The sequence below is a fragment of the Columba livia genome, chromosome Z (assembly GCF_036013475.1).
Source record: "Columba livia isolate bColLiv1 breed racing homer chromosome Z, bColLiv1.pat.W.v2, whole genome shotgun sequence".
NCBI classification, from domain to species: Eukaryota; Metazoa; Chordata; class Aves; order Columbiformes; family Columbidae; genus Columba; species Columba livia.
Genome location: NC_088642.1, coordinates 21591037 through 21606995, shown reverse-complemented (window position 1 = coordinate 21606995; position 15959 = coordinate 21591037). Strand labels below are relative to the sequence as shown.

Below are 15959 nucleotides of genomic sequence, written 5' to 3'. Positions count from 1 at the left end.
ACACCACAGTTCACACCATGTGTCTGAGGGCGGTGTCCAGTCTCTTCTTGAACCTTTTCCTAATGTCCAACCTAAACCTCCCCTGGCACATCTTCCTGCCATTCCCTTGGGTTCTGTCACTGGTCACTAAAGAGAAGAGATCGGTGCCTGGCCCTCCTCCTCCCCTGGTGAGGACGCTGCAGTCGCTATGAGGTCTCCTCTCAGTCTCCTCCAGGCTGAACAAACCAAGTGACTTTAGCTGCTCCTTATACGGCTTCCCCTCCAAACCCTTCACCAACTTTGTGGCCATCCTCTGGACACTCTCCAGTAGCTTTATATTTCTGAAGATGTGAAGCTACTTCACTAAATAGCTCCATCTATTTAACTGGAGATAGATCTACACTGAAGCACAATTTATCCCCTAAATAACTTATTACAGAGGTCACTTGGTGAGAGCAGTCAATATTCTCTAAGATACGTTTTGTAGAGTATGAACATCAACTTAACATACTAGAGGGTAAGAGAGGAGAAGACTTGTGAGAGGAATTTTCTACAGTAAACCAGCTGTTAAGCAACCACAGCCCTAGCTGCAGTGACAAATCACATAGTTCAGTACTGCTAAATTTCAAGTTTGGCTGCGATTCTACTTCTAAAAGGAAAAAATACATGAGAGTAGGGACACAGAACACCTGTTGCTGGCACATCCTAATATCACTGAGCTCTCTTGCTTATTCATACACCACTACCTATCACATTTGTGATAAGAAAACATTCAAGTAACGAAAACAATATTATCCGTTTCCTCTTCTTCCTTTGTTTTAACAGAGAAGTCAACTGATATTTTGGGATGATATAAACAAGGACTTAGTTATGTCTTAAAACACAAAGTATTTTTTTAGGTCAGCCTGCTTAGGTGTATTTCCAGAGAGGAAAATAGTTTTTCAAGTCTTTCTCACTTTCAAATTTTTCTTTGACTTTCAGGCAATGTATTAATGTTGGCATTTCCGTTACTATAAACTTTACTGCAGTTCTGTAGACATGCCTAAGATACTGCTGACAGATCCCTGCCCTAATTAGCTTATGTTCTAAATAAGCCTGAGTAACATGGTAAAGACATTATGAAAAAGACAAATATGTTCTCGATCACACACTGCATCTGAGATTTATCGAGAACGGCAAGAACTATGTGCAATTAAAAGGGGCTGATTTTTCAGGAATAGCTGTGGGATATTTAAAGTTCTAGGCAACTTATAGCCATAAATAAAAAGATAGCCTGTGCAAGAAAAGTTTAAATCAATTTAATACTAATACTAAAATGAGCTTTGTATATAGGCTTTAAAAAGAGTGAAAAGTTGGTATAGATGAAAAACAAATTAGTGAAAACTGAAATTATCATACCTGTAAGGCAAATTTTTAAAGAAAGAATTACTGCAGTTCCATAGATAAGAGAGCTGAATTTCCATGTCTGCCTTTTCTTTTGATGCAATTTTATTCTAATAACTTGAAATACTGGAAAGCTAAAAGCAGCACTACACAGTTCTGAGCACACATGCACAAGATTTAACCTAGTTTAAAAAATATATTCAAATAAAGAACTCCTTAGCTAAATCTCTAGGTTAATTAGTGTTATTCATCTGTACACTGAAGGTTAATCATCAGATTACTTACAGAACTGACAAATTTCTTACTTCCAACTAAAAGCTAACAGACTCTGAACAATCAGTAAATGCCCAACAAAATTATTATTAATCTCTAATTCAAGAATAATGACACTATTTGTTTAAAAATAAGGTTTTTTAAAAACTTGCTATAACATGAAAAAAAAGAAACATGTTTTAACAAGCAATCGTCTGCAGTACTTTCAAGGAAAACAAAATGAAGTGAGCTACTGTAAGTTTTATGTATTTACTAACAATTGCATAAGTGGGCATGAACTTATACAAGCCAAACAGAGGAGTTTTCAGACTTACTCTATAACCATCAGGTCTAAGGTCAGGCTCATTCCAGTGTGTAAGCTGACCAGCTTTGTCAAAAGGAACTGTGTCTTTATCTTATGTAGACTGTTCTGAGTTTAACGTTGTGTCCTTGAACAGCCATACGAAACACACTGAGACTCCCTGCTGGTAACCCATATATCTGCAGTCTCAAGTAATAAACTTACAAATAGCTTAATTACAAACCAGATGCATTATAGTCAAAACCTACTTATAGGATTTATACTTTAAAATGCAGAGCAAATTTGAACACCATGAATAAATCACAAGAAACAGATAAAATCTCAAAATATTTCTTTTACAGTAGCAATTCTAAGAGCTTTCATTTGAATTATTGTTTAGTTCAGGATATTATGATTGTCTTAATCACCTGGAATCAAAAGAAACTGCCAAGTGTATATAAAGAATACACCCAAGTAAGAATTTGAGTTATAGAGGGTTAACATTAAAAGAAGTATGTGTACAAAATATTTTAGAAGCATTTATTTAAACATATTTAAATCGTGTTATTTCCCTTTGACTCCACAAGTCTACTTGCAAAATTTGCTTTTTAACTTCTTTATGCATCATGAAAGCTCCTGCTTTCAACATACCAACCAAAAAACGCAATCTTCTTTCCTTACTTTTTTTTTTTAAACTGTACACAAGTGACATCCATTCAACTAAAGAGACAGACAATGCAAATGCTATAGCAGTCAGGTAAAATATACTCCACAATTTGTAAATAGTTGTAACATTCAGTTTGTGAATGACTGTTTGCTCCAGAGGTGGTGCAAGTTTTCTCTATAAGCATATACTATATGGATTAGGGTTTACAGTACATTTAACACCCCTCAGGCGCTCCCCCGTGTCATCTCCTTCAACCTCAGACACTGCCATTCAGCATGCCTCAAGGAGCGCAACACACATGCTTCAACTGCTACTTTCAGGAGGTTCCAAACCTGTAGATGATAAACTGGAAATCCTTAAAACTTCTCTTGCAAGAATCTTTAAAAACAGGTGTTGGTTCTGGAAACCAAGTCTGGAGTACACAGAAGCTGATTAAGTGAGAAGTACCTGTTTAAGAGCTAATACAGCGTTGCTTTACTGTTCCATGTGCTGTCCAACAGAGGCTAAAGCCAGCAAAACTGGAGGATGTTCAGCCTTCCTGCATGCCGTTTAAAGGCAACACTGGTTTAATTCTCCTACATCTATACACTCTGGAGTGACCCTCTGGTGTTCAGTGTTAGGTGTCCTTCTACACATGCCAGATGTGGCAGTTCCTTTTCCAGCGTGAGGATTAAATCTCAACATCTAGAAACCCAGAGAGCACTCCTTCCCTATTAAAAGTTCCAGAGTAGTCACCATAATTCAAGTAATTTCATCTTTCCACAATGTCTAGTACAAATTTTGGAACAAAACTAACAGAAATAAACTGCAAAACGTTCAGAGCTCATCTTTACTGCATACAAGAACAGGAGGAGTGCACTGTCAGGATAAAAAACTTTGAGGTTTTGCCTAGTTTGGAGAAAAGGAGGCTGAGGGGCCACCTCATCACTCCCTACAGCTTCCTGAGGAGAGGCTGGGGAGAGGGCGGCGCTGAGCTCTTCTCCCTGGGGATCGAGCGACAGGACACACAGGAGCCATTAAAAACTGCAAGGGAGGTTCAGACTGGACGTGAGGCAGCATTTCTGTACCAAGAGGGCGGTCAAACACCGGAACAGGCTTCCTGGAAAGGTGGTCGATGCCTCAAGCCTGTCAGTGCTTAAGGGGCATTTGGACAAGGCCCTTAACAACCTGCTGTAACTTGGGTCAACTCTGAGGTGATCAGACAGTTGGATGAGTTGATCATTTTACATCCCCTCCAACTGGAACTACTCTATTCTTGTTTACAGCTCCAGTCTTAAAATTAATTAGTGTTAAACACTGAATACTTTATAGTTTCTGCTATTGTTAAATTTCACAGGTGGAATATTGTCTTTAACATTTAAGTCCTGTGTTGCAAATTAAGCAATCAAAATTGTTTCTTTTCACATGATGTGTCCAAATCCTGCAAAGACCAGTCACTAACATGAAACAAAATTAAATGGGTTTAAAATACTTTTCCTGTAATTTCAGCCATGTAGTGCCTCTCAAAATTAAATTATGCAACCATTTGTAGTAGTGTTTATCTGGATTTTACTTACTTGACCAGACCATTTCAATTTACAGAAATTCAAGCATCACAGATGCACTAAATCCATACTTGGCATCTTAGTAAAGCACTTGCTTAGATGGGACAAAATTAGACAGTCTCCATAATTTAGAATATCTTAATCTGTTTTTGATTTTCTACAAACTATTCAACTTAATTAAGAAGCCGTACTAATGTTTAACTACATTTAAAAGAGCAATGAATTCCTAAAGCATCCATTCTATCATTCAATAAACATATCTACTATGGAAGTAAAACCTGGAAAAAAATACATAGTTGGCTTAACTTGCACGTATTTTTACAACTGAACTGTAAAGCACACCGTAGTATTCAAGTTTTTTTTTCTTCTGCCACGATCTTATCAGAAACTGTGAATTTTCCTATCAAAATCCTTTTTTCATATACTTGTGTGTTAAATCAGTAAGTTGGTCCTTTTTGGGAAAAACAAAACAACAACAAAACCCACACTTGTTGTTTAAAGTAATTGATAATTGGAGTCTTCTGTTTACCATTGACCACATTACAGATACATTAATGAGGCAATTCAGTCTTCCCACTCACTGTCACTCTGGAGTAAAGGAGATTGCATATTTGAAACACTGGTTCAAAAATCATTCATGGTCTTGCTACTGACAGCTGCAGTAACTTTATTAATTTATGCCATTGCCACAGTGACATTTTGCAATTTGATTCTAACCACAAAGATCAAAACTGAACCACAAAATAGTTTATAATAGTCTCTCTGACACTTGTCAAACAACATTCAGCAATATGCCATTAAATTTAACATAAAACTAGCAACTTCCAATTGAAATACTGTGTCTTGCCAGTGAATCCAGTTAGTTTTGAGTCTCTAGACAGGAATTATTCTACTCTGAAGATATCCCAGGTAAAGTTAAATTTTGTCCAAGAATCTTCATTAAAACATATTTAACGAACAAGTTTCATGAAATACCATTAAAAGTAATTTTAAATTACAAAACCAAAATAATTAAAACAAAACAAAAATTTAATTATCCAGAGCTGAAACAAAATTTTTGCTTCTAGATCCCACCTAACATTGTCCTGAGCACTTGCTCAGGATTTAAAAAGATTATATTTAAAGCAAATTAGTGTACAGTATTAAAACACTGAAGTCAAGCAAGCCTCTCAAAAAACTATGACAAAGATAGACCTCAATACTCACCCATCATTAGAACATGTCAAAAATTCTTCCTTTATTTTTGGATGCCAGCAACCTGAATTGAGCATTGCTGTGTGACCCTACGGAAATAAACATAAACAGGTCTTACAAGGTTTTGCAGCATATCTTATAAGGTTTTATAAGTTTTATTCGAAATACTTCAAGTGGAATCCCATAAAAGCTGAGGGCCAAATCAGATCCTTCTGACCACAGCAATGATTAACTGACATCACAATGATTTAACCGATTTTATGAACTCTGATTAATTTCACCCATGTATGTTTTCATTTGCATGTTTTAAAAACCCAGCCATTCTTCTATTTTTGTATTTTTTCTTTCAGAATATGGCATGGAATCATATTTCCCCCTTTTCTCTTGGGAGAACTGTGATACAGAGAAAGGATGAAAAAACAGGTATCAATATGGTTTCATGTAAATTTGTCCAAGCTATACAAAAATAACAGGAATAACAAAAATTACCAGGGTGGCACTCAATGCTAAAACACACTAGGCAAAGACCTTGTTGAAGAAAACTGAAGAAATAGAATTAAAGAGTCAAGATGGATTTAACCTCAGATGAGTCTTTCATAAATGATTAGAGGCTGCAAATTGAGTAGTCAGCCCTGTTCCTTTAGGATGGACAAACAGAAAGTAAGTATTTTATCCAAAGTAAGTGATTGCCATTATGGTGACTAAGAACATAAAATGTCTTTGTCCAGTTGGCTCTACCTCTTTGAAGTATAGGCACATGCTCACTGACTACATTCAAAGAGATATTTGGAAACTACTCCTGCAATTCTGGAATTACTTCAGTTTGCTTTAAGCAAAATATAGAGAGAAATACTGAAAAGTTAATGGGGCAATATAATAAATATTTTAGCATTTTGGCTGTTGGACCACAATACAGTGGAATTCTAGAAGTTTACAAGAGAAAGAAAATCTGAATTATTTTAAAGTAAACAAGAACTAAAGCAGATGTTACCATTTGATGGTTTTATATACATATCACTAGCCAAAAAAAATAGTCATCTGACAAGAACAGCTTTAGGCAAAACAGCATTTAGCCTAGTTATTTGGCAATACGCTTTACAAGCAATAAATAAATCAACTTTATCATCAGTTTGAGCAGTAGATCTTTCTTTACTTTTTAGACTTAAGCTATCTACAAAACTGACCTGAATTTAAATTATTTATGTAAGTAGAATCCTTGTTTCATATAGTTTGTGGAAATATGAAGGCAAAGTGGTCAAAACCCAATCAACTGTTTTTAAGATACTTCAAAACTATGGATCAGACCTTTGCCACTTGCATTTTTAACTACCATTAAAAATGTGCATATTGTTGCTTATTAGTCTTACAGCATGCAAGTAACAGCAATAACAACCTCCAACCCCTGCTCTGAAAGATGTTAATTGTATCAGCAAAATAATGGAGTGTGGAAGAAAGCAAGAGCCCAGATCAGATCAATAGCTTCTAGCATTTTTTTGTTGGTTAGACAAGGGTATGGGGGAAGCTGACAATTTTTGAAAGATACCCTCTTTAGAAGACGAATTTGTTGTAGCTGCATAGAAACATTAGTTGGAAGAAACCTCTTGAGTTCACTTAGGTCAACTCCACTAAAAGCCAGATGACAGCCAACAGGCCAATCAGGTCAGGCATGGCTTTGTCTAGCTGGATGTTGAAAATGGATGAAGCTTCCACAACTTCCATCATGTATCAATACATGGACTATCACAACCCAGAGACAGGGCTTTGCATCCTTCCTTACTGAAGTTCATGAGATTTCTTGTTAAGAGTAAAAATACACAATATTGTCAGTCTTCTGTCATTCAATTAATTTCTGACTTTACCTTTGTGTTTGTCATATCCACAATGTACTGGTCTCCTTTTATGCATTCCATAACTGGGAAGCCATCTCTGTCAAGAACTTTCGCCTGAGAGTTACCAGAGACAACGAGAATGACGTCTCCTGTGCTGCTATATTGTAAAGATTTGATTTGGTGACTAAAAGGTAGAAAGAAAAAGAAAGAAATGTTTCAATTAACTTCAGATCCTGTAAGCCTACACTAAAACAGAAGTGTCAATGGTGAGAAAAGATATTGCAGAAATTAACCCATATATATTCCTATACTAAAAAGGCCGAAAAAAAATAATCTGAGATTAATGGATTAAAGCTTCAAATTCCTCTGCATCTCCTTCAACAACACAACAAACAATATTCTTTAGAAAGTTGGCACCTAAAATGCAATTTCGGGCAAACATATTTAAGAATGCACTTATAACTCCAAGTGAAACATAGTACGTGTCTGATTCAGCTCATCAGGGCTGAATTTTTTTTTTCATCTTCTCAAAAGCAACATGTGGATTTACAGTAACCTATAAATTACTATAAAAGTACATTGTAGTTCTACATAAAACTTCACTGCAGATTGTACACCAGGAAATTAGTCATATGTCAGCATTCTTGCATCTTTTTCTATATTCAGGGATAGTTTCATCAGAATCTTGGACAAAGTTAAATACACCATCAAGCCAAGAAACATGACAGTAGAAAACAATCTGCCTAGTCTACTATGTCTTACAGGATTGTTCATTTGCTGTAAAGGTTCTCTTACATGTGTCTTCTATTGACTGAGAATACCTGGGACAGAAATCATGGAATAATACTACACCAAGACAACAAAAATTATTAACTGAAAGTGGAAGGAGGGCTGATGAGTGAGAAAGCCAATTCGAGCTTTGGCATCTTTTCTCAGCGTTCTGCTTTATGAGCAAAGTTCACTGCAGTTGCTGTATCTGAAGCAGTTTATATTACTATGATCAATGCAGAACTTTGAAAACATGCATTACAATGTTTTATGTGTTTTGTGTTGTAACTCGTAGTTTGAGGGTAAATTTAACACATAATAGCTTCTACTGAGTCAGTCATGAAATCACTACCACATAAGACATGAAACGTTATAATTATTAAGTTACAGTTTGCATAGTCAGTTTTGTTGTATCTGAAGAACACTCCTATAAAAATACTTATGAGATATTTAAAACACACTAAATGAACAGGATAACAAGAACTTTAAGCTCACAATTTACCATTACTTTTTACAAAAAGGAGGCTACAAATGTATTTGCAAGCTCTTTTCCTTGAATGGGACGTGTCATTAACATACACTGTACTTGTGGTTTTTACACTGTATTCATGTCTTATTACCAAGTACTAATAAATTTGAATGAACTCTTCTGCTAAATTTGGAAATATTTCAGTTAAAATAATCTCCTACTGTGAGAATAAAGACTGTCAGATCTTTCTTACTGCTCATTTATGACAGAGGAGAGGAAAATACCATTTGTATCCTGCTAACTAATCATGTAAACAAAACTCATGACAGAAATGTCTGAATGGGACTTCACATTTAGATAATTTTCTTTATTTCAAAGTTACCTGTTTACCAAGTTATGTTTTCAAAGTAAATGTGCCATTCATCTGTTTATTATAATGTCTGTCAAAGAGATTAGAATTGCATACGGTATAAAGGCACAGATTCTATTTTCCTGATTTTTCATAGTTCAGAACATCAGTAGAATTCCCTTCTATTTTGCCCCTTTTCAGGCCAACAGCCCCATCCTTTTCTCATCTTTCATTATCTAGATTCTTTGCACATCTATAATTAGTCACACTCATTCTAAATTAACCAAATTGACCTTCCAAATTGACCAAAACTCAGGTGTAAGTTTTTATGACAATAGTGATTAAAAATAGACATTCTAAGGACTACTTACTGTGCGTAACAAATTTCAATCCCTTTTTAAGCATACCAAAGTATCTTATAAAGTGCACCACATTAGTTAGCCAATAAAAAGTACTTTGCTAGAACTGTGTTATTAATTTATGAATGCATTTATCTGAAAGTTTGATGTGCATAAGACATGCACTCCTTCTGAAGAAGGTCTACATCCTAGTGCTCTGGAATAAGTAAATGTACCTGGTGCATTTTCCTGCTGAATTACCAGTGAACACTATGGAGAGTAAGGAAATCATTCTCTGAAAATGCTTCCTGTATTTTGTTTTAATTTACATATACGAATGTATAGATAAACGTAAATAAATATATAGCTTTTTTTCTTTAAAAAATACAACAGACTTACACTCTTACACTTTTTTTAAATACACACTATGTAGTCATTCAACTAGCAGTGCAATGCAAAGGACCAGTGCTTCCAGAAACAGCAATTTAATGAAAATTAGATACCTCCCACTCAAATATCGGCAGCGACTACAGGGGCTCTTGACAGAGGGGTTAACTGTTTTAACTTTGTTCTCTTCTTCATTAATTTTATATAAGCAGACTACATAGTAGTTTTTAAAAGTGGAAAAAAATGCAAGTTGTTGGAACACACATGAAAAGACATAAGCAGGTAAGTTTTCAGGTTCACATTCCACATACCACAAAAAGCATAATGGGATACAAGCTATCTTACAAGGCTTTTGAGCTCAACACAGGCACAGTCTTAGGTGAAAAAGGCAGTCTTTGTGCCTACCATTCACAAGGCTGGAGTGACCGAAAAGCTTGGAGAGAGGCATCCATTCCAGCAAAATCCCAAAATTTAACATCATAGTCATATCCACCAGTTATCAAACGGGCACCTGAAGGATCCAACCCCAAAGCAGAAACCTACACAAAGAAAAAAAAAAATTTAGAATTGCTCAAAATTATACCCAACCTGAAATGTTAAAATGACTGAAAAAGTTTACATGAGATGATTAAACTCATATTGAATCCATGCTTAGATTTTAAAACCTACAATACAATTTAACCTCTATTAGGCATTATAAGTTAGGCAGACCATGGGTAAAACCTAGACTCTAACCAGAGCATGACTTTCAACCATTGGACAAAAAGCTGGGTCATCCCACACATAAGACAGATAATCATCAGATTCAGAAACCCTTTCATAACAAGGAAGACAGTCTTCAACACAAGAAAATAAAGTGATGATGATAACAATTACAATTATTATTGTTACTGTCATTATTGTTTCTTCTAAAAAATGCTTGTAAATGGATTTTAAGAGATATGCCATAAAATTCTGAAGGAAAAGAAAAATAATCTTATACTCCACCACAAGCATTCCGACTTACGAGAAAATTGGGGGTGGGGGGAGAACAACCAAAGGAAAAAAAAAGTATACACAATAAATAATAACAGCTTTCATTTCTGAGTGAAAGATAACACCTGAGAATAGTGTTATGGCTATAGGCTAGCAATGCTGACCTTCTTAGGAACAAGAAAGAGAAAAAAATCCCCAGCAACAGGTCAATTACTTTCAGACACCTAAACCTGTATTAAAAATTCCACATATTGATGTATAAAAACTACAATAACTTGCATATAAGGATACTCATCTGTATCTTCAAATGTATACATGAAAAGTAGTGACAGCCATTATGACTTAATGCAGACACTTAGAAGCACCACCAAAAAAACCTCATCTCAAAGATATGTTAGTCTACTACCACACTTTTTTTCAAGCTTTAGTATATACACTGTGTTATCGAGACTTTTAAAACTTATGTAAACTGTTGAATATTTCCCACATAAAACATTGTTTAAAAAATTGAATTTAGCATGAGATATTCCGTTTTCCCCATCCAGTTGAAAAAATAACCTAGAGAAAATACATGTTTCAATAAAAACACCAGTTATGAATGGAATTTATTCTTTAAGACAGGCAATCTGTTTTGCTAAAAACCAAGTTTCCTTACATGAAAGAGTATGGGCTTCTTTAGAGGTTTTCCACTTTCACATAGAAAAGATTCAAACAGGCATTCCCCAGTTTATCAAAGGCTAGTCATCTTCTCCTCATCATGCTCCTCATGCTGGTATCTCACTGTATTTCAAACATCCAGTGCCATCATATAGCCAACAGTTTGAAAAAAGTACTTTCAGGAAAACCAAGATGTTGCAGAAATGATGCTATTTTTCACCAGGCAACTGATTCCTCCTTAATCTAACTATCCTGCTTTATTTTAGAAGCATTCACTTGCACAAATCTCATCTTTTAGAGAAGGTCTAAAACCTCATTCTTCTAAAGAATATAAAGAATCATCAGATATTCTAACCCAGGGACCTCCATAAAATCTAATTTACAGAGTTTCTAATGGAGTCGACATTTTTCTTTTTACTTCCCTAAGTCACGTTTAAGTGTACTGCTGTGTGCTATCCCTAAGAATGAATTAAACTCCACTTAGTGATTATGGCACTGTGACATATTTGATTTTCAAATGAAACAGACACAACCTCTTAGGTGTTCCCAAAAAAATGCTCCTTTTACCATTTAAACACAAAGTTTGAAGCCCATTCACATCACTCATGATTCCTAACATGTAGGAAAACTGGGCATCTCCAGTTTTGCATTCAGGTAACAAACTCAAGTGTTCTACTCTATGGTAACTACAGTAGGAAGGAGCAGCTATGAGCTGCTAGAAAGCACACTGTTCAGAATACCTCTGATGCTGCATGCTTTCTCATACCTATGTATCAAAAGTATCAGGGGAAAAAAAAATATGTGTATATCCCTGAAGTTTCCTTGGGAATAGTAACACCCATTACACTGTACAAGCAAGACACCTGGGAAATTAATCAGGTTTCTGGAAAGATTCTCCAGCTTGAGAAATCTTTTCTGAGACTTTTCAGCTGCCCAGGAATAGAGTCATCAGCAAACCCACGTTCATTAGATTGAAGGCCAATGGCATCCTGGGGTGTATTAGAAGAGGGGTGGTTAGTAGGTCCAGAGAGGTTCTCCTTCTCCTCTACTCTGCCCTGGAGAGACCACACCTGGAATATTGTGTCCAGTTGTGGGCCCCTCAGTTCCAGAAGGACAGGGAACTGCTGGAGAGGGTCCAGCACAGGGCAACAAAGATTATCAAGGGAGTGGTGCATCTCCCTTATGAGGAAAGGCTGAGAGAGCTGGGTCTCTTTAGCTTGCAGAAGAGGAGACTGAGGGGTGACCTCATTAATGTTTATAAAATATATAAAGGGCAAGTGTCACGAGGATGAAGCCAGGCTTTTCTTGGTGACAACCAGTGGTAGGACAAGGGGTAATGGGTTCAAACTGGAACACAAGAGGTTCCACTTAAATATGAGAAGAAACTTCTTCACAGTGAGGGTGACAGACACTGGAACAGGCTGCCCAGGGGGTTATGGAGTCTCCTTCGCTGGAGACATTAAAAACCTGCCTGGACACATTCCTGTGTAATTCCCATCTGGGTGTTCCTGCTCCAGCAGGGGGATTGGACTGGATGATCTTTTGAGGTCCCTTCCAATCCCTGACATTCTGTGATTCTGTACAGATGGGACACGTAAGTTTAGCTGAAATGCAGTACACTGTATGAATATAATGAGAAGACTGTATTTTAAAACATTGGGTGAAGCACTGATGTGAAGACATGAAATCATTCCCATCCTTATATGTGTGTAATAACATGGGTAAATAGTTTCTTTATTCTAGAACAACTAAAACAAAATATAGTCCTTCTACAGAAGAGCTGTTTTTTAAAATATGTTTCATTCACTGTACCCAGGCTAATTCAACTGTGCTATGTATACTCACACTACAATGCACCTCTGCTCTAGGCGATGACATCTGCATTCTCATGCAGGCAAAATACCTGAGAAGTCTTCCAAAACTGTAACTTCCACTTTACAAAGCCTTTTAGTTTAAAATAACCTGAGCTTATGCTTTAAGAAGTCACCAAAAGATCTACTAGTTTAACACAGAGACAAATAATTCAAAAGATTTTACATAATGAAGTTTGTTAGGAAATGCATTCAGGAAACATACTGCAGAAGCAATTACTGTCACATGTAAAATGGGAAACTAGTTTGCACTAGCACACTAGTATACAAATCCCAGTGTGCATAGAAATTAGTATACCAAGAAGTGTCATGCACTGTGTGCATAAAGCTCCACTCTACTTTAGTTTACTGTAATACAAAGCATCTTTTATAGGTCCTAAAAGAGACTACTTTTCTATTTTCATGTATAACACACTTCTTACTTCTTTCCTTTCCTCCCTCTATGTCTCTATGTCTGTGACAAAACAAATAGGTACATCTTATCGTGTCTCCACATCAAAGATAAACAGACACTTCTGAAAATAACTATTTCTGAAAGCTCACTAAAGACAATTATGGTCTTTAGTGTTAAGTTTAAGCTTCCAGAAAATTCCTTTAAAATGTCCAATAATAATTAATTTCTCAATACTTATTCATTTTTAAAAATTCAAATCTTAAATTCATAAATTATTGTTAGTGTTTTGAAATGTTGATTTAACGTTTAAATTTTTTATTTAATATTGTTTAATGTTAAATTATTAAGTGTATAATTGCATTAATTACATAAACAGAAAATTAATCCATCAGTTTTCTTAAAAATCAAAAAAAGGAAAATTATATATTTTATTGGATTGTCTAAAACCTCATGAAAAAAGCATTTTTCTCAAATAATTTTTGACGGTTTTCTTTTCCTTCCCTTTTTTTTTTTCCCACTCTCCAAAGAAGTTATCAGGAATGCCATGAGTGAGCATTCTATAACGTAGCTGACATGCTTTCAAAAGGATATAATGACAATATAAGAAATTACAGCATTCTTTTCTCACTGAAACCTATGTCATGGCCCAAAGTGAAGAGGATAAAGAGCAGCAGTGTCTTTTTTAATGAACAAAGAAGAATAGGGGTAAAGGATTTTGGAACAGATTCTTGGCTATTCACGGCCAGAAAATAAATTCTATGCTATAAAAATCAATCAGCATGTGAAAGAAGTTGAATTTGTGTTGGAAGATGAGATTATGCAAAGATAAAAATACTGAGAACAAAGACATGACAGGTCCAAGTCAGAGCGTGGTTCTTTAAAAGAAAGTGAAGGAGCAATATTGGAGGTGAAACCTTAGAAAAGATGCAAAGACAAGAAAGAACAAAGTTTCAAGAAATTGACAATGATGTCTAAAAGTCACTTAAAGATTCAAGGAGAATGAAACAGATCCATATTCAGGTACAATGAAGTCTTAAAAACTTCAGCAATGATATCCTTTTTGAAATCCATGACCAGCTGTCCTGCATTAACTCTAGTTGGCAACTAAACTCCACATAGCCACTCCCTGTAAATGGTATATATAGATGGTCTAGAATAATGGGTGGATACTGTTCTGGTTTCAGCAGGGATAGAGTTCATTTTCTAGTAGCTGGTATAGTGCCGTGTTTTGGATTTAGAACGAGAAAAATGCTGATAATACACTGATGCTTTAGTTGTGGCTAAACAGCAGTGAGCTTCTGATGCCACGCTAAGTGCACAAGAAGTTGAGAGGCGACACAGCTTGGCCAGCTGACCCCAACTTACCAAAGGCATATACTGTACTATATGATATGACACTCAGTGTATAAATTGGGGAAGAAGAAGGAAATGGGGACTTTGGGAGTGATGGCATTTCTTTTCCCAAATAACCGTTACATGTGATGGAAACCGGCTTTCCTCGAGACAGCTGAATGCCTGCCTGCTGACAGAAGTAGTGACTGAATTCCTTGTTTTGCTTTGCTTGTGTGCGTAGGTTTTGCTTTACTTATGAAATTGTCTTTGTCTCAACCCATGAGTTTTCTCACTTTTACTCTTCTGAGTCCCCCCCTCAACCCACTGCGGGGGAGAGAGCAAGCAGCTGCATGGTGTTTAGTTGCTGGCTGGGGTTAAACCATGACACCAGTCAAAGAAAGGGCTAGATTAGATCTATGTTGAGATTGGGAAGGCCTAGCCTAGGAGAGGGACTCTATCAATTGCAGAGAGTATATTTAACAAAGGAAGAAGAAAATGAGGCTACAGTTGCGTCAATTGGAGACATGTTCGGGTCATTACAAGAAAGCAAAGAGGCTTAAAACATGTTTTCAATCGCTTTAAGAGAAGAGTTAGACTAAAACAACAAATTAAGAAAAATAATTAGCTTCTTGAACTTCAGCTGGCAATAAGTCTTTGTTAACTTATTTCATAGAATGGCTCAGTTCTAGAAAAAACAAGAAATGTGTTATCACTTACTGTTTTTGTCCCATGTTGGAGTGTAATTTCATGAGAATCTGGAATTTTCTTGACAGGGTTCTGTTAAAAAAAAAAAAAAAAAAAAAATTCACATCTGTGAAAACAGTGCTTTGACAAAAAAAAAACACCCAACCAAACAAAAACCCCAATACTGCAATATATATATGAAAGTAAGAAAGTTTCGCTAAAGCCAGCCACCATAACCTGAGGAAGAGAAAGTAGGAGGAAATCAGAAACAAGGGATTGTTTCCAGATCTTTATTTTCATGGTATAGCCCTAAAAATATGAGGAATAACTGCTAAAAAAAAAAAAAGTACTATCTCAATGAAGAACTAAAACTAGAAATATTTCTTATTTTTTCTCTTTAGAAAACATGAAAACCCTCTTTGGTTCTTAATCACCAATATCTAACAATCTTGAATTGTGATTTAGTCAATCCATCATTATACAATAATGTACCATAATAATTCAAATAAAAGGACTCTATGAAGTTAACAAAATTAATTAAAAAATCTAGAAATTCATTACAGGAGCTAAGTAGTCTATGTTTTAC

At 35.7% G+C, this 15959-nt stretch overlaps 1 protein-coding gene across 1 annotated transcript in view; it reads right to left on the bottom strand.

The window, feature by feature from the left end:
* WDR70 (WD repeat domain 70) overlaps window positions 1-15959 on the bottom strand; it is a 131374-nt gene that overhangs the window by 82050 nt on the left and 33365 nt on the right. The window contains exons 6-9 of the mRNA XM_065047582.1: window positions 15407-15466; window positions 9866-9999; window positions 7180-7333; window positions 5333-5409 (exon numbers count right to left, since the gene is read on the bottom strand). Coding sequence (XP_064903654.1) covers window positions 5333-5409; window positions 7180-7333; window positions 9866-9999; window positions 15407-15466 — 425 coding nt within the window. The remainder of the gene's footprint in view (window positions 1-5332; window positions 5410-7179; window positions 7334-9865; window positions 10000-15406; window positions 15467-15959) is intronic.